At 38.4% G+C, this 26080-nt stretch overlaps 1 protein-coding gene across 2 annotated transcripts in view; it reads right to left on the bottom strand.

The window, feature by feature from the left end:
* Window positions 1-2770: 2770 nt before the first annotated feature.
* Window positions 2771-26080, bottom strand: part of LYST (lysosomal trafficking regulator) — a 96783-nt gene continuing 73473 nt past the window's right edge. For both annotated transcript variants that reach the window (XM_037391496.1, XM_037391495.1), the window contains exons 32-53: window positions 25162-25338; window positions 24608-24684; window positions 23487-23675; window positions 22677-22822; window positions 22495-22591; window positions 21751-21812; window positions 21357-21412; window positions 20179-20331; window positions 19606-19850; window positions 18809-18875; window positions 17771-17927; window positions 17251-17391; window positions 16631-16848; window positions 15090-15320; window positions 14216-14405; window positions 13175-13311; window positions 12333-12431; window positions 8763-8902; window positions 8349-8446; window positions 6587-6743; window positions 6309-6380; window positions 2771-4889 (exon numbers count right to left, since the gene is read on the bottom strand). In XM_037391496.1, coding sequence (XP_037247393.1) covers window positions 4751-4889; window positions 6309-6380; window positions 6587-6743; window positions 8349-8446; window positions 8763-8902; window positions 12333-12431; window positions 13175-13311; window positions 14216-14405; window positions 15090-15320; window positions 16631-16848; window positions 17251-17391; window positions 17771-17927; window positions 18809-18875; window positions 19606-19850; window positions 20179-20331; window positions 21357-21412; window positions 21751-21812; window positions 22495-22591; window positions 22677-22822; window positions 23487-23675; window positions 24608-24684; window positions 25162-25338 — 3048 coding nt within the window. In that variant the 3' untranslated portion in view covers window positions 2771-4750. The remainder of the gene's footprint in view (window positions 4890-6308; window positions 6381-6586; window positions 6744-8348; window positions 8447-8762; window positions 8903-12332; window positions 12432-13174; window positions 13312-14215; window positions 14406-15089; window positions 15321-16630; window positions 16849-17250; window positions 17392-17770; window positions 17928-18808; window positions 18876-19605; window positions 19851-20178; window positions 20332-21356; window positions 21413-21750; window positions 21813-22494; window positions 22592-22676; window positions 22823-23486; window positions 23676-24607; window positions 24685-25161; window positions 25339-26080) is intronic.

Here is a 26080-nt window from a genome sequence, read left to right as displayed (position 1 = left end):
CCGCCTCACGCTCCCCCCACCGCCCCTCCCGCCCCGCGCAGGGCGGGAAGCTGCCGCTGCCCCTCAGAGGGAGGCGAGGCGCGGGCACGGCTCCGCGGCCCGGCCCGCCCGCGGGCTTTACCTCCCCCCGGGGCAGCGGCGGGCGGGCCCCCCCGTTTTCACTGCTGCAGCCCGGGCCCAGCCGGCGCCAGGGGTCAATCAATCACCTAAGTATTTCTAAAACATGGAACGGACAAAGCCTGTACGACCCATAGTGCCTATCTCCTCCTCACACCCAACAAACGAAGGATGAAGTAAAAAAAAAAAAAAAAGGCCCAAAAGGAATCACTGTGGAAAAGGGAGAGCTAGGGCTCACCTTGTCAAGGCTGGTATGTCAGAATATGACGATTCAGCTTTATAGATCGGCTTTTACATACTTCTCCATTTCACATTTGAAAGCCAAGCATAAAGGTCAGTGGAGTTAAAGTGCCAATTAACATTTTTAACCAAAATATTTGTCTGCTCCAATAATTAACACATTGGCAAAGTACCATCACTGCAATCTCATTTATTTTGTTCCTCAGTAAGGTGGCTGTTCCCTCTGGAAAGACAAACATTTGTCACCCTTTCCTTTTACCCTCCTGTCGGCACTTTTTCTCATTCCATCTTAATAAAGCAGATAGATACACGTCCAAGTCACATTTATTTTCTGTATGAAAGAGAACAGGGCAGAGCCCTTTTTAAAGGTGCTTTGGAGCAAGGGCTGCCTCTTCAAAGACTGAGTCAATGGCTTTTAGGGTGGTGGCTTGGGAGAAGGAAAGGCATCAGGAAGAGGATAAACATTACTGAATGTAAATAGGTAGGTTCACCGGTTTACCTTAAAGTTCCAGAAACTGACTGGAAACTTACCTGGCCCACACTGCTGAAGGTTCCCTCACATGCAATTGCATCACCATTCTACAAAAGGCTCCATGCTATCAGACACAGAGCACATGTTTGGCAGTTCAAATAATCAGTTAAAAAAAAAAACCAAAAAAAGTTACAAATATAAGTGGGGGAAATGGCTGTTTTGAAATGTATCTTCATCATGTATTATGTAGATATGTTTTCTTTTAATCTGCAAACTCCTATGTTCTACCACAAACAAGAGTCTCCTACCAGAGTTAGCCTACAGGCTTTGAATGCGATACCTGTAACAGCTAGCATGAATTTCTGTTCCTTGAATCTACATGAACTAGCCTTAATGAGACTTATATGGGTTTTATTCAATTGTGTTAGAGAATCTGGATATTTATTTATTTCTGGGAATGCTAGTTCAAAGCTGGAAACAGTGAGCAAGCTCACGCTTTTACTCAACTACTTTCTGCTGGATAGCCCAGGACAGTTTGAGATTCTAATCAGACTAGTCACACATATATCTTAATCCTCTTTCAAAAGTGACCTGCCCAAATTATAAAATACACAACAGACTATTACAGAAATCCAGATGCAAAAACAGTGGCTTTCTGACCCCACTCCAGAACACTAATGACAAGTAAACTTCTACACAGAGGTCATCTGTCATTGGTCTGTAAATTACTACAGTAGCAAAGAAAACAGAGCTGCCTGTACCTTTAAAAGCTTAACTAATGTTCCTGTGGATATTTTTCAAGGTGAGCAGAGGTTTAAATAGTATTTGTTCTATATTTTCTGTGATAGTTAGCAGCATACAGAAGTGTCACTTCTATTTGCATATGCAAGAAGAAAAAAAAAAGACAACACAGCTTTAAACAAAATAAAGCATGAAAAAACCCTAAAAGGTAAACTTAAGAGTTTGCTAGCAGCAAACCAGGTGGTATTTTCCACCACTGCTCTCTAGAGTTCTCTCCGCAAAATGCATAGTAAATCCTGCAATCATAGTAATTCAAGAAACTGGGGTGGGGGAGGTGGCAAGGCTCTTGCTCAGTATGAAGGAATTCTTCCGACTAGATCCTGTAAGTTGATGTTTCAGAGAAAAAGTTGAAAGATATCTATCTCCTCACAGAAACCATTTTTCCTGCAGAAAATTTTGTCACGTTTAAGTTCACCGATAACAGTGCCTGACTGATTTTGTTTCTCCTGTTCGTTGTCATGGGTCTGTAAACAGTAGCTCTCTAAACCCGAGATCAGGGTTCCCTTTTTCAGTAATGGTTTGGAGACTTCCTCTCCTCTTCCCATGACAAGCGAGTATCTGGCTATTGCCTCCACTTGCGTTTTTTACCACGCATCTCCATAATCAGAACATAAATGGGCTGGGTTTACCACAGAATCCTGCAGGTGGTATCAGATACAGGCCTTGCCACATGAACCTCTCTCAAAGCCTAGCTTCCAACAGGAAAAGCCTTGCATCCTCTCTCAGATGCCTTCCAGAGATCCCAGTCTCCCAATTTCCACCCAGCACCTCTCTCTTCCTTCCCTCAGAGAATCCAGGGAGGAGTTGCTTTTTTGCCTTTCCTTAGCTCAGTCCGGTTTTCAGGGAGGCAGCAGCTGGAAGAGGAGTATCTCTGCTTTCATCCGAATTAGTTACACCTCCTACGGGAAGGAAGGGCACGTGCACACATGTGCAAGGTGATATGCTTCCCGCTTCCAATCTCACATACCACCCCCCCCACTTCCGTGTGTCAGCCACATGATGTAGTCCATAAGCTTCATGATTTTAAAAATATTAAAAGACATGAGAACTAGCAGAAATTTATCTGGAGCAAGGTATGCAAAGATCTCTAAAAGAAGAGAAGTGAAGCTAAACCAAAATTACATTTCTGACCTCAAACAATTTGGTACAAAGATCTGTTTATTACCCAACAATGTGACAGTATATATACAAAGACAGTGTGGAATGTGACATTTACAGGAAATTTCAGTACATCATGCACAGATACTATTGCAATGTATTTTAAGAGTTCCAGAATGTTAAGCTGAATAAATATTCCTTGCTTCAAAAAGTAATTTTTACTTTTACATAAAAATATATAATATTGCACTCTTTACAAGGCCAGCAATTTTGCATATTGATTTGTAACAAGTGGAATTCTACTTTATAAAAATAAGCCTTTGTGAGCAACACCCCAAACCAGGGAGCACAAAAGTACCCCCAAACCCACAATGTTTGTATTTTTTTTTCTCTTCAATAATAAAGCACATCACTTCAACATAAGCCAGGAAGCTTTTCAGTCTGTATTTGGACCTTACATTAACATTTAGACAGTGAAAAACATGACTGCAGCTATCCCATACAATGCTGCTACAATATACACCATTTAAGATTCAATTCATACAGTATGTAGCCACTTGCTTAATTGAACCCATGATCAGCTTTTGTGTCATGGACTATGAGAATGTTTTTCTTCAGTTTTTCTAGTTTGAAAAGTTCTTCCATCAGGAAGTTGCAAGAATTTCTGAGACTGTTTGGAATTTTCAAAAGAAGTGTAAAGATTCCTTGTGTATGTGTCATCTTTATCGCAACTTGACAATTTCATATACAGTGTTTTGAAGGCAGATTAACCTTAAACATGAGAAGTGACAGCAGGTCATCTGTATGGCAATAGCGGAACATGTCAGTGATGAAAAAGCAATGCAATTTAAAAAAAAAAGGTAACTACATCAGACACACGTAGCATTCTTGCCTTACCGTTCCCACAGCTAGTAGGCACTCATTCATGGTGTCAGGTTTAGAGGTCTTCAAATCCATCAACTGAAATGTTACTTTTTGATCTGGCCTAAGAATTCAAATTCGTTAAGCCTTTCACAATAGAGGCTTATTTTTCTCCCCTCAAAAAATAGCACCTAGGAATAAACAACTTATTTGCACAGTGTTATCTGTGTAAACTCTTCCAAATGATCTGATGCCTGTGAACATTGATTATTCAAGCAGTTAGATTCAAACATTTTACAGTGTATTGAACTTCAACAACACTAGAACAGAAGCGCATCTGTGCCTTCTTTTTAGAGCTCTGGAAGATAAGCTGCGTGTGTTTTTATGTCCTGCCACAGAATTGCAATAGCTAGGTGTTACTAACTTAGGGAGTTAACATTAAAAAACAAAACCAAAACACGATCTAACTATTGCTTCATGATGCCATAAGTTGTCTACCCATTATTAAGACAAAATATTTTATTTTGGCTGTTGTAAAGACTTATACTGAACAAAGATGATGGCAAAAGTCACAAATATAAAGATAACAGGAAGTCAATTTTTAGCATTACAATACCATAAGATGGTGCAAAAAGCACCTACTAAGTTCTTTGCTTCTCAAAAAAAGCAATTTTAAGTGGTCTTGGATTTTTAAGTTTTGGGTTGCTTATCCCAGAGCTAACTATACCACGCTCAACAAATCAGATATACATATGCTGACATTTTAACAGATATTTACAGAACTTTACGCTGCCAATATTTTACAACATAAGAGGGAGAATAAACATTATCAAATTTTTTTTAAATACTTCTGTTCAAGAAGCGATTTAAAAAATGCTATTATGTTTTATATTGCAGCATTTTGACTTGTATATTGGAGCATTTATGAGTCACTTTGCTGGTATTGGAGTATATGACCAGAGCTTCCTGGTGACCTGGATACGCTTCAAGTTTGTGCATGCACATACACAATTTTACAAACTTAAACTGTTCTTTTATTAAATCCATTCAGTCATTCTAGAGACCTTCTAACTACTTCAAAATCCAGTTAAATAAAAGATAGTATAATCTATTTTGGATTTAAAGTGCATCAGAGACATGAGTTAGCAGCAAAAATAGTCATCACCCAGCTGCATAGCTGCTAAGGAATGAATAGAACATGGGTAACTTCAAGCGCTGCTGGTCCTTGCGACACCAAGCTATGACATTTCCATCGCTATTAGCTGTGAACAAATGATGACCATCACAGGAAAACGTAAGGCTGAAAAACAAGACGACAATCTCTTTTGTATCAAGTCTGGCTATTGAACATGCTAGAAGACATTAAAAACCCGTAAGAGTGTAGCCAACAAAGATTAGCTGTCAGCTGGGGAGACCCAGTGAGTATGTCAGCATAGTAGTATGTTTGCATATACCTGCTTACTCATTTTTGTAACCAAACAGGCTGAACTACAGCTTTGTCTAGCACTTCAACATGCCATGCAGTTTAGTACTCATTTCTTCCCAGCGTCAAAGGGCAGGATCAGCAGCAGCATCCCACCTTCTCCCTGGGCTGCCCCATCTGCTTCTGAAAGGAAGGCTTTTCAGCAATAGCATTCACTGCCCTCTGAACTTGCTTGCTGACAGAGGCAGAAACTAAATCCTTCAGATTTCATGGTACAGCATAGGACTTTTGTTCAGCCAGGCATTTCTTGAGCTTTAACAGCAGTAAAGCCCTTCAGTCATGCCACCGGTAATGTTAGAAAGCATGAAGGTCAGCATCCATTTTCTGTCTCATTTAAGCAGAAAATTTTAAATTATTCAATAGCTACTAAATCATTATCAACAAGCTTTGTGCAATACGCCTCTTAAGCAGGTAACAGAAAGACAGTAACTGCTATCAGAAAAAGCGTTCGTTTTAAAAAATGATCAGTGGTTTGGGTTTTAAATGATATTTCAGCAATGGTCAAAACATTTTTTCCAGAGTTATTAGTTACTACAGTAACGTTAAGATGATAAAATTTTGGCATAACTGTAAGACCTCTGTGCAGACTACTGTACCATTGGGGATATCAAAGACTCAATCCTTTGTGTGCTGAAAACACTTTGTCATGGGAATAATTCTGCTTATATAAATCATCACGGGGACTCAAAAATCACACAAGCACTCTAAAATGGCAGCTGCCAGGCTCATCTAAGTTGCCTTCGCTCCTTTCTCTACTGTTTCCCTCCAGCATCAGAAAAAAAATGGTTAGGGAAAATGCAGTGTTTTCATTTATTTCTGAGGGAGAAAAAACTCTTGTCTGAGTCTGACAAAGTTATCTCATAATTTTTTACAGATTCCAGGAAAAAATATTAAACGTTAAGAATAAGGAGAGTAGCTATTGTTCAGTTCCCAAGGGAATCCTGCTAATTTCTATCTGCCAGCAGCAGAACCTAGTTATTACTGTCATTACAGATACGGTATACTTGCGCTCATTTTGGCTTCATGAATAATTAGTAGGATTACATTGCTCTTTTTAGACATGGGTGTGTACCCCCTGTTCTCATGTCAAATCCACATTCAACACAAAAAGCTATTTTGTTGTGGTGTTGTTTGTCGTCGTGTCCCACCCCTCCACCCCCCCACCACACACACACACACCCCCCACCCCCCCCCCTGAGAAAAAAAATATTTATTGTATACTTAAGATCTTTTTACCTTACAATAGGTTTGGCTGACTTTGAAAATGTTATTTCTCGTACTGGCTTCAAGTCCCACGTACTCCACAGTCTGAAAGAAAGAGTCATTTTTCTTCACGTTTAATTTTACAAATGTTTCAGTGATAAGCATAACTTATTTAGCAACTACTAGGATTGGAAACGGACCCTTCTTGTCCACCTTTAAAGCCAAATATCAGCATGATATTTGTGTAAAAAAATTAATTAGCTGTAAGCCTAAGTTGTAAAGCATTTTAATAACAACTTTCAAATGCTTACCTTACAACTCCATTTTCAAGCCCCCCTGCAATCACGTTGACAGACACTCCTTCAGGCTGGTTAGAGAAAGCAACAGAGCAAATACTTTCCCTGCAGTGTACATGTCCCACAAGATCGCCATTAACTGTCCAAAGTCTCAAATCACTGCCTCCTCCAACTGCAACAGAACACAGCGTAGGAGTATTAAAAATCCCTCTAGACCACAACTAGATCTATGCAACTGTATCTTCAAGTGTTAAAGAATTTGACTTTTTGAAAGATCAGAAGGTTTGATGACCGAGCGATGTGTGCCACAGTAAATAAACAATTACCTCCTTCCCTCCTTTTGTGGCAGGGAACACGCAGGCCACCAAGCCACTGCAGTGATTTTGAAGATACCACTCATGTTTATGGAACGTTGTATTTACAAAGTAATATGCAAATTTACTTTTAATGACCACTTTTATTGTACTAACAGGGAAGCACTAATGGGGAATTCATATTATCTAATGTAAACAGCTAGTTCTTGTACCCTGGCTTGCATTTTTAAGCAAAATACTTAAAATAGCAAGCACAGTTATCCTACCTGGTTTTCTGGGATCATTTGATTCTATCAAAGAACCAATAGCCTAGCTACTGCTTTGTCTTAAAAGGGATTGACGCTCCCATCCCTTGCCAATTAAAGAACACAATCCTTTCCAGAAAAAAAAAAAAACCAAACCACTATGATGAGCTACAGAAATGGAGTTGAAAGTCTCCATCTCAGTTTAAAAACTAAGTACTAGGTTTCTGAACCTGCCAGAACAATTTCCCCCTTGTCCTTTAGTATTACAGACAGTGGTATTTTGCTTTCTTTCCCCCTCCCCCAATTTGGACAAGTATTAGTTTCAGTTCAGTCCATGGAGGACTACAGTAAGAAAAGCTGGCTAAAAGACACTTCAGTAAGACCTATCTTACTCAAGACAAAAGAGAAAGCAAGCTGTCCTGGACAAAGACAGAACTGGGTCAATAACTGCCTTCTAACAATATGGATAAACAAAGTTCAGCTCTCTTCCTTCTTATTCTTTACCTTCCTGGATCAATGGAACAATATTCTGTCATTTAGATAGAGCCTATTCCCCTTCGCAGTCTTAAGTTAATACACACAGGTATTCTTATAGACAGCAAAATATATAGACGCTGACTTAGCCCTGCTTTACAGATACACAGTCTTGTAGCACTCAACCAATCTTCAAGTCAATGAGCATACAGATTTATGAAATACTCAAAAATCCACTGCTCAAATAGGTCTTAATGTTCTTGTCCAGAAACGGTACCACGTGGAAAACACGATAGGACAAAAACCTGCTTTAACATAAGATGAGGGAGAATCTATATTTGCTTCCAGGGGTACAGACACATTTAAAGTGATACAGTGAATAACAAAAATTCTGTCACTCTAATACACTGTACTTCCCTGAAGAGCCATACCTTTGACAACAAATCTCTGTTAAAATGAAAACAGCCAACTTGACAGAGTTTAGGTCTCCCAGGAATGTGTTGAAATTTAAGTCTCCTTATAAAGAGATCAAGCTGTTAGCTTTTATATTGCTACATTTTACTCAAAAGATCTGCCTAGTAATTTCTAGAGAAACTTCTATGGTACTATGTAAAAAAAAAAAGCGCTCCTATTTGACCAAATGCATCCTCAGATGATTAACACACTCAGTAACTACTTTACTAGCAATTCTCATTATTTACTTGGTCTGCAAGTCAAAACTACTTTGCCAACTGCCAAATATACCTGAATCACAGACTGTTGCAATATCACCAGTTGTTTCGCTAGCTGAAACTGCAGTCACAGGACTCTTGTGTCCAGCCAGGCTCTGGACATAGCACAGCCTGAAGAAAATAAAGAGAACAAGCCTAAAGCCCAGGCTGAAACACAGAAAAGGTTCTTTGAGGAAAATATTTAAGAGTTACATTAACTTCAATCAACATTTTGCACAATGATAGTATTTTTCATATTCATTCTAGAATTTCAGTACCCTTCATGAGAAAAAAACAGTAAGAGTTTGACTTCACATTGATAATGCACAGAACAAATTCAGTTAACTTTAAGAGGGTAAAGATACCCAAAAGATGGAAAACGGGTATTTAGAAGGCAGCCACTGGAAATAGTTATACATACTTGTACCCGTTACATATATATTTGTACCTGTTCAAATCCCATATGATGCAGGTTCCATCTTTGCTGACACTTATCATTATACTATATGGTTTGCACACAAACAAGCTTGTTATTTCTGCTGTGTGACCATACAGATGGACTTGCGACTCCATTTCTATTTCTGAAGGCTGAAAGATAAAACATGAACTCATGAAAGAGAATTAATATCTTTCAGAAAAGGATAAGCCTCCGGACAAGTTCAATTCTTAGATTTCAAAAAATGGTTCCCACTGCTTTTAATGTCATCAGTTTAGCAACACTTAATGCTTTATTATGTTTAATGCTTTATAATGTGATAAGCCATACTGAACATTAATGTTCAACTTTTTCCTTCCAATGCTTTAGTCTCAGGAAACGTTCTGACGTGGTCCGATGAACTGAAATGAACAACTATTGTACTTCTGTCTCAATTACACACCTTGAAATCAGCTGATTCGCTTTTTGCAAGCCTGCTATTTCCACATGAGAGTGAAAATAACAGTCCTCAATATTTTTAGCATCTCGAGGAAGCACTTAGAAACACAGAAGGAAAACCCAGCTCAGCAGTTATCACTGTGTACAGTAAATTACTGGGAATTCCTCAAGTTGGTGCCAAGTTGGAAAAATATGCAGGAAATCAAGTTTAAATACAGCAACTGCTAGATAAAAATTAAAGCAGCAAATTTAACATTGAAATAACACTTCTTATTCAAGTTTTATCATTTCAAATTATTCAGACTTCCTGAAAACTGGCTAAGTTGAAGGAACTTCTTAATCAGAATACTAATGCTTTAAAACAACTTGCTGTACAGACATTAGAACAGACTTTGTAAAAAAAGAACTGAACATTTTTCTACTTGTTGCCGCACATGTGTCAGAGCGCATTGTCTGCGTTTTTGCATAAGGGTACAAGATTCAAATAACAGGTCTACAAAAAGTTTAGAAGTAAAAAAAGACAAGATAAAAATATACGTATGCTTAACAATTACTTTGTAGAAAATTTACATGTCTTTCTGCAGTACAAGGGACAATATAATCTATATAGTGTTGTCAAAAAAGTGTATTGACTTTTGCAACAGGAAGACCTGCTATTTTCCTCTTGCTACTGAGCATCTCATCCAAGTAAGATGCAGTTATGAAAGTATCTAGTCAATCTCACATGCAGATCCTTCTTGTATCCTTGCTCAGTTTAAAGAAAAAAAATATACAATTTTTCTTCCCTAACAACAAGACTTCTGATTTTCCAAAGAACTGATTTTGATAACCCTTTTACTGTGCACCTCCCATCTCCTTTAAACGTTTGCTGTTGATCTGCATTTCAACGCTTGAACTGAAAGCAGGATTCACCTGTAGCAGCTTCTATCTACAGCACGAACAGCAATGGTCTGCTGATTCTTCACTGGGTTATTGTAACAATACTGTAGTAAGACAAGCTGTGATTTTAGCACCAACTGTATTAAGGTCTAATGAGTTACGAAATAAACACTTCATGCCTAAAATACTATCCCCTTTTTACTTCCCACTTGTTTTTTAGATGACAAAATCAGTATCTAGATCTGATGCAGGTCTGTATCTACCTTTACATACCAGGTCTTTCTGTTGGTTACCCCAAAGCACCACCTATAGCACTTGAGTGGAGAATTTAAACAATCTCTGCCTAGTTTTACTCCAACTGATCACTGAAGTGGTCTCTTTCTGTTTGCGAGACAACTGAACAGTCAGCAAGTGAAGGCTGGAGTAATTTCTACAACCAGAAACCTTTGGCTGAAGTTTTTGTGAACTTACAGACTTATCAAGACAGATCAGTTTCAAAGCAGCACTTTCATTTTTTGACCATCTTAAAGGCTAGGAAAAACAGAGCATCTGAAGTACAACATGAAGGTATTTTTGAATTCTGACAGCACGCCTTTGAATTCCCATATCCAATTAAAAACGTATCTGTTTTATGCCTGTGCACTGAACTTGTATAAATGTGAAACAGGGCAAAACATTCATGTTTCAAGTAGTGCTTTATAACAGACTGTTCACTTTATCACCGAACAGCTGACAAGATGCATACAGAACAGATGCTGGGAAGCACATTTGCATTCCCTGCAGCCCTGACTTGGGTAACTGACTCAACAACAGGAGCTACAAAATTGGCACAAGGTCAGTCTGCCTGGGGCACGTAAAACTGTCAGTGCTGAGAAATTCAGCAAAGACTGTCTCAAAGACAACATCTGTGCAAATGAACAAAAAAAGAAAATCACCACTTGTTCCTAGGAAATGGAGGGAACTCAAGAATCACAACCCTACTACCAGAGTTTCATTTTAGCACTGCAGAAGGCAAGTGTATTGCATTTCCATTTTAGTACCTCAAGAAATTTAAACTGGAATCCAAGTTTCAGAACAGGTTATTTACAAGTTCACTATTCTGGTGAGCAGTTAAGGTGCCCGACTTGATATCCAACTGACTGAAGCTTGCAGGCTTCAAGCTCTACTTCATTTTTTTTTTTAAACTCCCAAGTGCTGCTGAGCTCAAAGTCTGAGTGGCAGATCACCAGAAACTGAGAGAAAGCCAAGGAAGAAATCACTGTATGTTTTTGTGCTTTTCCCAGTCGAAGCATCTGCTGTTTGTCACTGTTGAAAATGGGAAACTGGGTAGGCACAGCAGATTGCACCAAGGTTCTCTCTAGCCCATGCTAATGTAGTGAATCAAGAGCATCAGGGAATACGATACCACAAAGTGTTTGCCGACGCTTGTATCAAGCTAAATGAAAAACCAGTGTAGTTGTTGCTATGGGTAATCCTATAGACAACACACCTAAAATGACCTGTCAAGAACATTGCAAACTCTTTGTTAGAATGATGAAGAGTAGAAATTACTGCTGGACAGAATCAGACAGAAGCTCAGAAACTCAGTCTGAATCAGAAGATTAATTTCAAGTTCTGTTTGTGATTTCGTAATATGCTTATTTACCACATAGTATCAGTGCGATTTCTACTAGTATCTCAGTGTCTTTTAATAATGCATTAAGTAATGCAAGTTATTTTTCTCCCTTCCCTCCTGACAGCTTTTCCCCTTGGGGAACATGACAAAGTGAAAAGGCTTAGTGGTTACTATATATACCATCTGAGACTTCATCCTGGCTCCAAGTGCCTTCTGCATTTGAAATGTTGTTTATTTTGGGGAAATGTATTCCAGTTTCAGTTAAGGCTATGAACGGCTGTCTCCTTCACCGAAAAAGTTACTCCTTAATGTAGGGAGCTTCATTGTGCCAGAGAGCCTCAAGTCCAGGCCCTAGCCTGAATACAATCAGAGCTGTATCTGTGATCAGTTAATGCACCCAGCTGATGAGGGCTGACTAAAGGTTAGCAGTATGTGAACAGCTTCAGAAAAATCCACAAATAAATATGCTGAGATAAATCTATGTATTAATGTCAAAAAATAAATATTGAACAAGTACTTGATTGTTTTAGCAATATTATCCTGAATACACCACAGTCCCCTTTTCTCATACTTCCTTTTTTTAAAAAAAATTACTGTAATAGTGAATATGGTGAAATCCTTAAATATAAATCCTATCCAATGGAACTTACCGTATTGCTAGTGAATCTGTTCATATATGCTGTGATGACACCAGATTTACTACCTGTGAACAGCTGACAACTGTCTGGCACCCAAGCACAACTTGTTACCTTGGAAAGACAACACAAACCCAGAAAAAATTAGAACAGAAACTATTCTTACTGCTATTTCCATTATGCTATAGCATTTGGTCAAAATGATTCTTTAGTGGTTATCCTAAGAAAAAAACATGTAAAATACCTAAGCTGAAGAAATCAGAGAGTAAAATATACCTGCTGTATGTCATGTTTGTTATTACTTCAGAAGCAAAGTAAAGAGGGAAAATATATCCCAGAATTCACAGCTGAAGAGCAGTGAATTACTGCATACTCCTAGATCTATACAGCCACATCATCAGCCAAAATCCTTTTGGAAGAATCTCCCCAACCACTGGTGTGTAATGGAGATTATGCAGTGTTCCCTAACAATCTCTTCGACAATCTTTTTCAGAGGAATCCTAAACTGGAGTTCTGTTTCTGATGAGCGCCATCTATAATTTTTTCCTGTATTTATTTTTCTTGGCTTATAACCTAAGGTTTTATAAAACCACACCAATATTCCATAGGAGGAAAAAGCTACAAATATCTAATGCCTTCAAAAGGGATCTTTACCTAGTACAGGAACACATCCAGGAATGAGGCACACTGGAGCAATGAGGGATACGTTTCAAAGGAGAATCAAACAGATTAAAACCAGTTGCGTTTGGATGCTCATCTCAAAAATGAAAGCAAGACTACCTACTGCCAAGTCAGGCCACCACTTAAACTAGCGATATTCAATTGAAGACCAAGAGACTGACTTTTTTTTTTCTTACCTGATGGAACTGTGAACTCTGTATAAAATTTACTGGAGGTTCACTTTGCTTGCTTTTCAGTCGTAAAATGTTATCGGCATATCCCCAGCTCAGGATAGCTGACCACTGAATATCAGTACTGTGCATGCTTCTCACACCTGAAGGCAGGCATATAATACTGGGTCACATATGCAACCAAAGAGTTGATCACCGAGTCAGCAAGAAAAAATCTCAGGTCCATGTTCTACCACAAGTTAGAATACAAAAAAACCTCCAAAGTTTCTCAATAAGAACTTTTGTGTTAGGCTATGGCTTAATCTGTACTGTATTTTGAACACACAGATTTCTGAAACCATGTAGACATTCCGTGTTCTCCAAAGACAGTCTGCAACCTGGACAAAGCTTTTTTGAAGAAACATTGCATCTATTGGGATTGGAGAAAAAAGGGAAGAGGCTGACAACACTTCCCTGTTAAGAGAAATGATTGTTCATAACTTCAAGGAGAATGTTACGTATTTTTGTTGACTAAATGTGAAGCCATTGATTTATAAAAACCCCAGATCTTCACTAGTATATGTTACGAAGAAAACAAAAGGATGTTGGAACCTGTCCGCACATTATCAATAGGAATCCCTCTGAGGAGTTTCTCTGAAAACAGATCCTTCACCTCTGCTTTTCACTGAACTTTCCTTATTCTGTTTCTAAAAACTGTTCCTTTAATTCTCCTTTCTGTTGCCACATGTTCTTTTCATCTGTTCCTCAGTTCTTGGAGTGAATCTGCTGCCAAATTCTAAAGTTAAATCCTCATGCTCCAACCACTAAGGAAAAATATCAACTTAATTACAGGATGCCTCTATGCAATTTTGAAAGTTGCAAGTAAAATCCACCCTCCAGGAAAGATACCACACGTGTGGAAACTGTAACTGGATTTACAAATCAATCGTTGGCAGAAGTAACTACCTTTGGGAAGTTTGCTGGAGAATAATGGTAGCATTAGGTTTAATTTTTTATGGCTCATTCTTGTGCGTGTTCTGCATGTAGAGAATAAGCACACATTCATACCTTGTTCTTTGCTATATATCATCAAAAGGCAAAACTTGCTGGACAAACCGCAGATAGCTTTAGTTGGTAAAGCCTGGAGAGAGCCAAACCTTTCTCCGTGTGGCTGGCTAAAGCAGACAACAGGATCTGGAGCACTTGGGGAACCAACGTATTCTCCCCACTTCAAGCCTTTTATCCATGGTAATGGACTCTAAACCAAACATAAATAAGGTTCAAGTTAAAAGGCCGTAAAAAGTTTTCAGGAAAATCTTATTTTATGAGTAAGAGAATCATTTATATCACATTCCTGTGAGCAAACACATGGTAAGGACTGCTGAAGTATTCTAAAAATAACAGACAAGTATGAGGCACTGTAGTATCAGCTAAACTATTCACTTTAAGGGAGTTTTTCCACTTCTTTAAGGGCTGAGATAGCAAGCTTGTAGTTCAGGTAGTTTAGTAAAGAGTACAGATTTCTTTAAATGCAAGGATTCAGTTTCTCACTGGACTTACTGGAAAACAAGCGTCTGAAGTGAAGAAAGCCGAGTTGTCCCACAGACAATGAAAAATTTGAGGATGGAAAAAAGCACAGTATGTGTTTACTTACTGTAGGTTTGCACACAGATTCCAGAATTCATCACTGACTATAAAATATTAAATGCTTTCCAACACCTCTTTGCTGTAACAGATAAATTCTGATCTCTCTTTGTTTGACAATATAACACCAAAGCATGAAAATAACTTTTGCTATAAATTTACTAATTTGGTGTATTTTCTTTACAGTACAATATAGATAGAAAGTTGCAGTTTTAGGAAGGAAATTGTAAATGTAAGGGTAGAATAATTACAGCATATGAATGTTAATTAAACCATCTGGCAATTCAAAATGACATACTGGATATATTATTTCTTTAGTGTGCTCTCTGGTTTCTCTGAAAGCAAACTGCACGAGTAATCCCATGGCAGCGGGAAGTTCTCCTTCCATGATAAGCCTGGATCCAGGTCTGCTAACATGTGCTGCATGGAACAGCTGGCGAGGTGTTTGCCCATATGTTTTTATCATTGTTTCAAGGGCTCTTCTCTGAACAGGATCCTCAACAGCAGAAACATCCATTCCAAAATAGGTCTAGAAAAGAAAAAGAAAAAGGAAAAAGAGGATGGGGCAAAAACAAGCTTGTTGAGTTTTGTCTTTGGGAAAGATTTCTCAAGACATGCACGTGAGTTTAGAGGCAGACTCTTCCATTGTTTGGTTAAGACTTGGACCAGAAGCCAACCCACAACAGCTGCGCTGACTAAAGAGCTACTGAGAACAGTAACCTTGTTGTCATCACTTCTTTATTGGAGATAACTACCACTTTAGGATTTATCATGTGAATTGCCCCTACATGTACTCCGTGACTAATTTCTGTCACAGAGGTTTTCTTAGTAGCCCTTCGCTCTGTGCATAAGCAGAAGGGTTGCTGATAAAGAAGGAATTGAAAATGTTTGTTTTCATACCTCTTATTAACACATTAAAGCTCTATTTTGGGGTGGGGAGGGTGAAAGAGCCTTCATATTTCAGGAGAGTGGAAATTCTCTTGCTACTTGTCTTTTTCATGCCTCTCTATGTACGATATACTTTTCCTCAGCTCAAAAAGGCCTTGCCTTTTCACTTCAAAAAACAATGAACACACCCACACAAACTTAGGATTTGAAATTTGAGGTAATAATGAAATCAATACTTAAGCACAAAAAAGGAAGAGGAAGGAAAGCATTTGGATGGCTACTTGAAAAGGAAAAGCCACTGCTGCCAAACACTACTGTTTTATTAGCTCTTCCAGCTATAGAACGAATACAACACACACAAACACATTTGAATGCATTTGAAAACAGGACTGGCTGGCTGAGCAAACTCTGTGATAGTAAGGACTGAAGCTAAAGAATATCATCCAACATATCCGTGTTACAATTAAGTAGTGAAGCTCTGAAATGCTTTACATTAAATAAAGACTTATTTGAAATCAAGTTTACTGGGGACAAAACATAAAACATATATGAAGGGAAAGTTCAGGACAAACTGAATTATTTTAAGCATATCAAAAGTGGCAGCACAATCTATCTAAATGAAAGGCTTCTTTTCAGTGAGATGGGAGCAGGTATACACCAACACAATACCTGTACACCCCTGCAAAGAACTATCCAGAAAGTCTCAGCCCCTGATCATCCTCCAGGCCTATCTCAAGGCAAGACAGACAAACACAAATTCACTAAGTCTCACAACAGTCCCTGGGATCTTACGAGTTTTTCACTGAAACAGTTAAAGCCTTTTCTTATTCTTCAGCACCTCACAAGCAAGGGTTCTTGCTTCATGCCGGATGTTTTCCAAGCAAGTCAGACCAAACTTTCCCCCGTTATGCCACCAAGTACAACGAACACACACACTGCTTAAATACTTACTGCAGGATGAAAGACATTAATAGCCTGAACAGAGGCCTTGCCTTTTTGCTTGTAACCAAATACCAAGTCAATCCAGTGACAGATCGTCTGGGAAACATGGTCAGACTCCAACGCCTGACGATGAATCAAGATGAATAGACGAGGATCGTTACGAGCCCAGGGTGGAAGATTGACATGGTTAACTCTGTCACCATTTTGACGTACTCCAAAATCAAAACCTAGAAACAGGGGTGTAGGATTCCAACGTTTTAGCTGACAGTAACTTCAAAAAGGTCTTCCTACGGTTCTGTGAAGACTAACCATTAAGCACAGCGATTGCTGATCAACAAAGCAGCACCATTAACAATTCCCCCCAAACACACTCAAGCTGTACATACTCATTCAAAAGGAAAAACCAGACAACAGGAAACTCCTTTGCACCTCTGACATAATTACGAGAAAACTTCCCTTAAGTCCTACATAACAGTTTTTAGCATACCCCACAAAATCGTGCCAGATTTCTTCCCTACATCTACAACTTAACATATTCAATCAAGCGATACCAGTGTTTGCAGTTTCAACCCATAGGCTCTACTGTACAGCTGTTGTGGGTATATAGTTCAGTTATCCTTTTAGCATACCTTCTCTGTTAACCAGAAAGTCAGGAAGGTAGAAAAACTCTGGGATAAGCTCCTTTACATCAGTCATTGATTCATATGAAGAGAGTCGCCAGGTTGTATTGGTAGAGTGAAAAGTTCTGTCTGGGATGTCAAAACTTTGATCTGTAAAGAAATCCAAACCAAATTTGTTACATAGATGATGGATAGATAACTGTTGCACATCTGCAACGCCAAGTGACTGCTCTCTAGTTAGCTGAGAGCATTTAGAATTCTTCCATCTCAACTACAGAGACTGCAAGTCAAATGAAGGTCAGCTTTTTATAGTACATGCACCAAGGTATAAGTAAAAGATGTACAGCTTTATGGTCTAGCTTGATAATTTCAGAACAGCTCTACTGTGATAGCATACCAGATTTCTTTTTAGTGAATTCAGCTATTTGGAATTGATAAACTATGTTAAAACAGAGTAACAAATCACATTCCTGGGTCACTGGGACAAGGCCCTGATGTGAGAGGCAAGTGCAAGCAAAAATAACCTTACCCTGATAGGCTAAAAACATTTTAGTAAAAGGTGGCAGCCTGACTAGGAAATGAAGCACAGTTCCACTGTTGGAGTAATGAGATCCATAGTGATATGGTTGTACAGGGGGCATTGGATCATCCTCTCGTGCTCCTTTGCGGTACTCTTCTTCCAAATACTAGAAAAGCAGTAGGAAAAAAATAAATCATAAGCCTCCTACTTAGACTGCATTCCAATAACAAAAATAAGAGCTTGCCTAAGTTGTTTAGGAATAAAACTTAAAACTTTTAGAGGAACATACATTTAAAATCAATTTGGAATCAAGCACACTTTAAGTGACTAAAGACGTGATCATATTTACAAGCCAGTGAGGTACCAGAGTCTTAAGCCACTTTTGCCTGTTTTCCATATATTATTTTCCCTTTTTTTCCCCTTCCCTCTTGTTTTCTAACAGAGCAGAGTCGTTATACAGGCTTTTCAATATTAAAAGGAAAAAACAGTACTTGCAAATACTACACTAGACCATGATGATATAGACATAGATTTGAAGGTCCAGCTGCAAATGCTTTCATTCCCCAGCATGCTGTTATTTCCTACAGCCTTTAAAACATTCTAAAGAGCAAAACAAAGAGCACTGCAATCATAATAGGACATGTTAAAATAAGAGTACTTGAAAAAAACAGCTTTTCTTTTACCAAACAAAGAATAGCCACAGTTCCACTGAAGTAATTTCAAATAACCAGCAGCAAGTTCCTGATCTTTAAATATGTATGTATGTATGTTCATACTTAAGATACTAATTTAACCTCCGTGGCAGTATCCCATGGAAAGACTAACTTGATTTCTGATTTCAGGTGCAGGAACAGACACACACACATTTCAAGCATGTTTTAAAACATTTCCCAGGAAACGTAGCATATTGGAAATGAGAATTCCATAGACAAAATACTGAATTTGTCGTTTCCCCCCCCCCCCCATCAATATATGTTAAAGAAAATTGAAGCCTCCATATCATTTTTACACAGGAAAGGCAAGAAGCAAAAGAGTTATCCAAATTACCTTGTAAGTGTCCACATAACGATCTTCTTTTTCTTTAGACTGCACAGCTATTGGTTTGACCAGATTTCTGTAACAGAAGTAGTACTAATATCTTGTCGTTTATATAAAGATGTTGATTCACACCATTTAATAATGCATTTAATATCATGAGAAGGACAAGCGAAACTCAATAGTGCTTTACAATAGAATTCAGAAAATAAAAAGGCCGCTTCTAGTTAGTGCTAAAGGCAAACTCAGAGCCACAGGCTACCCCAGAGCACAGTCACAGGCATGCAAATGCAACGTGCCTCCATCAAATCAAGAGGCATCATATAAAGGCAAAGCCTCTGTGCACACAAACATTAAATCATTTTTACTTATTTAGGTGGGAAATTCACTTGGATGTCTTCACAATGAAGACAATATGATTCTGTAACTGGCCAAATAGTTTACAATATTCTTTCCTTTTCTATTTAATTTTTTTTGCTAATTGGCCTGGAAATTAATCACACAGATTTAAACATAGAGCTCTTACTTAGATCTGTGGACTATCCATACCCTATTAAGACAGTATACAAGTCAAGTCCAATTCAGAGCACCCTTTAAATATACACACTCTTAATACTAGGCATTTTACTTGAAATATCCGAGGTGAAGCAGCCACTTATTGTAAAAAGCCCAAGTTATTATGGATGAGGCTTGTCCGTGAATAGTTCCGTTCACATATGCTTGCATTTTAGTACAATGAAGTTGAAAAGCTATACTGGATAATGACTTCAAATATTTGAAAATAACCGGTTCCAAACATTTCATATTACCTATATACTGATGGATCATTTAGGTCCAGCGTTTCATTGGTGTAGTCAGAAAGTATAAAAGGAAATACTGGATATTGCATGAGATCATTGAAGGAACGGCCCGCATGTTTGTTTAAATGAGTCAGGTATTCAAAGTTAGTAATCTGTCCTGTGCACCACAGGTGGGTCAAAGCAGTAATGTTTCCATATTCCAAAAGGTTAGGCAAATTGTTAGTTAAGATGTTGTGGTACACATCATCGCGGACCTAGAAGAAAATACCATAGATTTAATCATATAATTTAAAAAGCTTCAAACTAAGACTTAGTAAGTTTATCTCATTTTAAAAATGTCCACATTATCTGCTGTAATGGAATAAATAGCGTTTACTATTAAGATTCTTTCATGTCTTAAGACAGATGTGTTTTACAACATGATTGTGTTTGTCTAGAAGTCTAGCCGAGCAAAGGTTTTTCAAAGGTATTATTAGGCACAATTTAATTAGTCCATGCAACAGGTCTCCTTAAAAGAACGTGCACATTATGAGGACACAGCAAAATGCTTTGATGTATATTTACATAGCAGTGCCACATTACCTTTGTATTATCAAAAGCCAAGAGTAAAGTTCTGCCATTTGTTAGAAATATTTCCACAGCGTTGTCTCTTAACTGCCACCAACGCTTATGAACTTCCTTAATTTCCTCATAGGTCCAAGAAAATGATGCTGGTTCGGTTTCTCCATGAAAACTCTGCAGAATTTACAATTGAAAAAGTTATTTTAGATAGATTGTCCAAACAAGAAACCTTCCAATGCAGCCACTTTATAACCATACAGCATACTGTAAGGCAAACTAATTTTGGTGTTATACTTTAAGACATGGGTGTGATTTTCTTCGTGTTTCCCACCCTCCACCCTGCTCAAGGCAGTGGGCAGAACATCATGCACACCCCTCAGCTGCTCCAGTTCCCTATCCAACACCAGCACACAATGCCACATTCTCACTGGCTCTTACACTAAAATACTGGACAGCCAACCAGAGCAAGCAAAGCCTCGCCATGAATCCCAGTTCTGACACTTCTATGAAGGACAAAGCAGCACAACAGCTGGTAACATCTTAAACCACAGGAGCTGCATGGTTAATGGATGCAAGGAAGAGCTCCCTGAAAACAGTTTACAGCTTTCAACAGTATAACCCATATCTTTATTTTTTTAAGAGGTCTGCTGGATGTATAAACTTAAATAATACATCAGAGCCTTTGTAAGTCAGAAGGATTAGACCAGTCCTGGTTTTGGCCATGGCACAGTCCTCTCTTGTCTAGGATAAGGGAGGAGCTAGAACATCCTTTATAATGGAAAATACCAGAATCAGATGCTGTAGAGTGCAGCACAATTCATACACTTGTGAGTTTCTGTTCTGCTTGTGCTCCAGCTCCCAGTAAGGCCAATTATCTCAGGTGCAGACCAAAGCAAGTTCTGTGCACTCGTGCTGATGAACTCAGAGCAACAGACAGCAAGGTGCAGAAGCCTCCCCACGTCACCCCCTCCTCATTCTGTCCCAGCCCCAGGCCCACATCTTCCCTGTTTTCTGCTCTCATCACTGATTCCACCACAGCCAGGGGCAACAGAAGCAACACTGAACCCAAACTAATCGGTTTGGCTGGCCTTGTCCAAGGACATTAACTAGTACTCCAGAAATCTCAGTGGCAGTACACAAAAAGTACTGATGGTCATAGCTTGGAAAATTAAAGCTGGACAATATGCTCTAATACTTACTGAACTTTCAATTGTGTCTGAAGCGTTGTCTTCAACAAAATACATGCCACATTTTCCTGCAGGAAAAAAAGTTGCAAAAGGGTACACGATATGACTATTTGTTGAATAACTTAGTGTTACAAAAAGCGTCCAGGAGTTAAGATTACTGGGCAACATCGACAGAAATAGAATTTATCATTCACATTTTTAGCACGTGCTTTGCAACTAAGACTTTACTACAGTGGAAATAGCACTCATGCAAACAGTAGGGAAGAAAGGCAGAACTGATCTATAATTAATCTTAATCCACAAGTCCAGCAACGGATGAATTACTTAAAAAAATCAGCCAAGCTTATATATACAGCAGAATCTTATACAAAAAAAGATATTCATGAGGACTGAAGATTCTACTTACCCAGCAACAGTTCACCAGCAGTCTCTCTAGAAGGTGCTACGCTTATACATCTTCGATTAACTCTGAAATATTTCAGAACATATTACTGTTTATGGATTTGTGTACCTTTTGGCACATACTTAAAACTAACAGCCTCAAAAGCTACAGTTTAAGAACGACTTTTCAACACTATGACTTTAAGAGTTCAAATCCCAAGGAGTGAAAGAAAATAGAACCTCAACTTTCTAGACTTGCACATTAGTGTATTTGTATTTATTTCTTTGCGTGTTCACTGCTGTTATTTTAGGCAGTGTTAGTGCCTGTAGCAGGTGGTAAATTGACACAACTGAAAAGTTGAGTAACACAATGGTAGAAGCAGAGGATGAAAACACTATTTGCTTTTAACACTGATGGAAAGACCTACCAGATCTAGTAGCACTGCCTGTCTTAGATATCATAAATGACAATTAAGTAAAGAAATCTCATGAGGTTAGGCCACAGAATTCCCATTCCCATGTCACACCAGATGGTATTTTCTTTTACTGATTTTTGAAGTCATGGAGATAGACTGTTTTAAGACTCAGAAAATGTACGTATTGGTAGTGCTGACCTTTTGCTTAAGAGTATAGCAAAAACCCTACTACTTTTGACGTTGGTCTCTTATCTCCCTTGATTGTTTTATAATGTTTACTTTGAAAAAAAAAGTGAGAACTGTTTCATTGGAATGGCAGAAGGTGGGAAGAGGTGGTGTTACCCAAATCTTACCTTATGTGTTCACTTGCTGCTTTGTCCTTTACAGTAGAAGAGTGAGAAGAATGTGTTTTGTCTTCAAATAAGTAAGATAATGGAGTTTTTATCACACCTATACAAAAAAGCAAACAGTAAGGCCCACAAAACTAAACAGTAAGTCATTAAAATTCAGATTTATTCCTGAACATTACAATTACCTTCTTGTTTCTGCCTGTCTGGGAGAAGGTACTTGTTTGGAATAGTTAGATAGCACCTCTGCAAGCGGCGCCTCTCCCTGTTTGGGCCTTCTGTTGGATCCAGTTGCCAAGAAGCTGGGTAATAGACTGGGTCATACCAGAGTGCTCTGCAAAAAACAGATTATGTTAGAGTTTTGCAAATGCAGCATATATGCTCGTTCATTCGTTTTTTCTTTAAATAGTGGAAAGGCAGAAGTTTCATAGTAGTACACTGGGCAAATATGTCTGAAAAAATATCAAAAGACCGAATCCTGTAGTTGACTTTCATGAGCTACCCTACTGACTGACTACTTATGAGCTACCACCGTAAGACTGCTCTTGAAGTTACTAATTCTGATTAAACCAGCAATACAACACATCCAATACTTACTTTGGTTTCTTGTCAAGACTTAACATCTTTTGCTCTAAGCAGATGAGTCAATACAGTATCTGGATGCTAATATGAATAACATAACCCCAAAAATGTTTTATTACTCCATCAATGTAATGCAAGATATGAAAACTTTATGACGTTCTTCACTATACTAGGTACAGCAAAATGTATCTGACAAAAAAATCCTGTCTAAATGGCATAGAAAAACTACTTGGCTACTCACCCTAAAAAATAGGGAAATAAAAGAATTTACAAGTCTTTAACCATCAGATGATCAGCAAAAGTAATTTCAATTTTAATCTCATCTACTTTTCATGTGCCTCAGCAGAATGAGAAGCACATGTTAGGCACTGAGCGTGTCTCTCTCGCCTTCTCACCGAGGTGAGAGAACAACTTACCGATCATGGGTAAGCTGCTGAACAAGCTCCTGCCAATGTCTGCTGGCACTCAGCTCTGCCTTGTACATCCCCCTGATGTGCTGGATTACTTTCTTCCTTTCCATTCCTTGTGACAGAGACACAGCTTGTGTGATGTCTCCAGCTATTTTAGAAATGTCTTTAGATTTTGTATCCAGACGCTGAAAGAGACTGAGGAAAAAAGAGTTATGTTTTAATATGTCAAATAAACACACTGAAAAGGGAAGGCAAGACACCCAAACCCGTTATAAAATACAACCAGTTTGGCAGTAGATATCCAGAGGTCTTGTTACAAGCAGTCGCAGAGCAACTTAGCCTACATAATTTTCACAAGCCTCATGAATACCATCTGCTTCTTAGCCTTCAAAAAAGCTATTACTTGTGGCCAAAGACAAGCCAAGCCAATCAAAAAAATCGATGGCTATATATTAGCATGCTTTACTCATTAATGTACTCATTCCAACAAAAATTTGAAGAAGAGTAATTTACCACTGCTTAAATCTCTTAAGTTATTCAATCTAGTAAAACCTTACTCCTTATCTGGACAGACTTTAAGCTGACCTTTACAGCTACTACAGTTGCTTGTATTGAAGCATGTTGCATGTGCATCTCTGATCTAATTTTTACAGCAGAGCCTGAAATGTAAATTAATGAAAAGAACCTCCTAATCTACCACAAGCTACCGAAATTACACCAAGTAGCAGTCTATGTAGCTCACGGAAGCACTATGCTGAATATAATTATATGCTCTTCATTGAGGATCAGGTTATTTGTAGGGCCACTTGTCTTCATTTCATTGCACAGACCACAGCAACAGGAGAGGTGACTGGACAGACAACAGCTGTAAAACTAAGAGTGAAATGCCAGATGTGCAAGAAATGATTCAGTGTTCTGAAGTTGACGCAGTGCCATTTATTATACAACCTACCAAAATGCAGGTACCTGCAGTCAAGCTGTTTTTATAACAGTAAAGTAAAAAACTGAAAGCTAGTAAGGCTGTTAATTTGAAAAAACATTTATAATAATCATACAGGCAACTCCGCAATAGGGTGTTGATGAACATTCTTACAGAGTTCTTGCAGCCCCTTTAAGGCGGCACTTACTTTTGCCGGTTGTTAGCCATTGTCTTCTCCCAAGCAGCTTTGTTTACACCTTCTTCCATCTCATATTTCTTCTGATCCTAAATGGAAGTTTTATACATTATCTTTTTTTTAATGGACAAAGTAAGGAAGCAGAGGCTAAAGAACATGCCAATTTAGAAAAGGAAGGCTGATAAAACTGTTCAGCTTATGTCTTCACAGTATTTTAAACCATCAAGATTTCATTTCAGTTACAGCAGTTTTATTGATACAGTGTTAGATCTTTTTCGCAAGGAAACAAAAATTGTTTTTTCCTGCCAGTGAAAGATACTGCTAGCTTAATCCAGGCAAAGGTGAAAGTCTGTAATAAGTAATATGCTTCACAAGAAGCATCAAGATGTGAGCTCGCTGTGAAGCACTGAGTATGGGACAAATACTCAAAGCCCAAAGAGTTCCAAAAAGCATAAGCCACACACCAAGCAAGAAAAACGACTATCTGCAGTAAAAGTCTGACCCCATATAACAGCCAATTGTCTCCAATATATTCAGTTTTTGAATTAAAATTTTTATTCACAAACCTCTTGCAAAGCTTTTATTAGATCTGGTTTTGGTCGTGGGCTCAGGGGAATGCATTTGTAACCACAACTTTTCAACGTATTCACAAAGTCTCCTGCTGTTCTTCGTTCTTCTTTGGTCATTTCATCGCTGTGATTGTGCATTAACTCATATAAATAAAGCACCAATTTAGGTCCATGCTAGACGATGAAAAGAAGGGAAGGGATAAGAGATGTATGGTCACTCTTATTTCCACAATACAACACTGAGCAGTTTCCCACCCACCCCTCTAGCTTTATTCCCTTTTCTAGTCAGCCTGGACATATTTCTTCTACTAATTTTCCTGTGATTTGAAGAAAATAGCTGCTTTACTGTTTGAAGACAAACTCTAAGAAAACTAGAGAGAGCATGCTGAATTTAATCCTCCACATGGTAAAACTTTGCCCAGCATCTTATGACTTTTCAAATAGCTTAGAGGAAAGCAAAGTTTCTTTCCCAAGTACTCAGCTCCTATAGCCTTGTTTATACTTCAGGAACTACATGCTAGAGACTCCTAATTTTGCCTGCCAAGAATGCCACACCTTGTTTGAGTAATCAAATTAGAGCTGACAGATAATGAAGTTAAGCAGACACAGGCCATAAATGCACTCAACATGATACTCCCTCAAAGAAACAACTGCTAGTCTATCAGCTCTTTTCTTACTGGTCAAAGTGTTTATTTAATTGAATAATGTATATGTGATCAGAAACACGTTAAATGTCATAGGTTCACCCAAGAACTGCTTTCTCTCAACTTGTACTAACAGTACAATCAAAAAAGCTTTTTCCCGATAAACCCAGAAAAGCAGGGAGAAACTATTCAGCTATGTACGAACACAGAATATACAATCCCACTTTAAGAATTAAAGGTTAAATAAGAAAAGACAGAGTATCAGCTTTAAT

This window comes from Falco rusticolus, chromosome 6 (assembly GCF_015220075.1).
Source record: "Falco rusticolus isolate bFalRus1 chromosome 6, bFalRus1.pri, whole genome shotgun sequence".
Lineage (NCBI taxonomy): Eukaryota > Metazoa > Chordata > Aves > Falconiformes > Falconidae > Falco > Falco rusticolus.
This window is presented reverse-complemented; position numbering and strand designations above follow the sequence as displayed.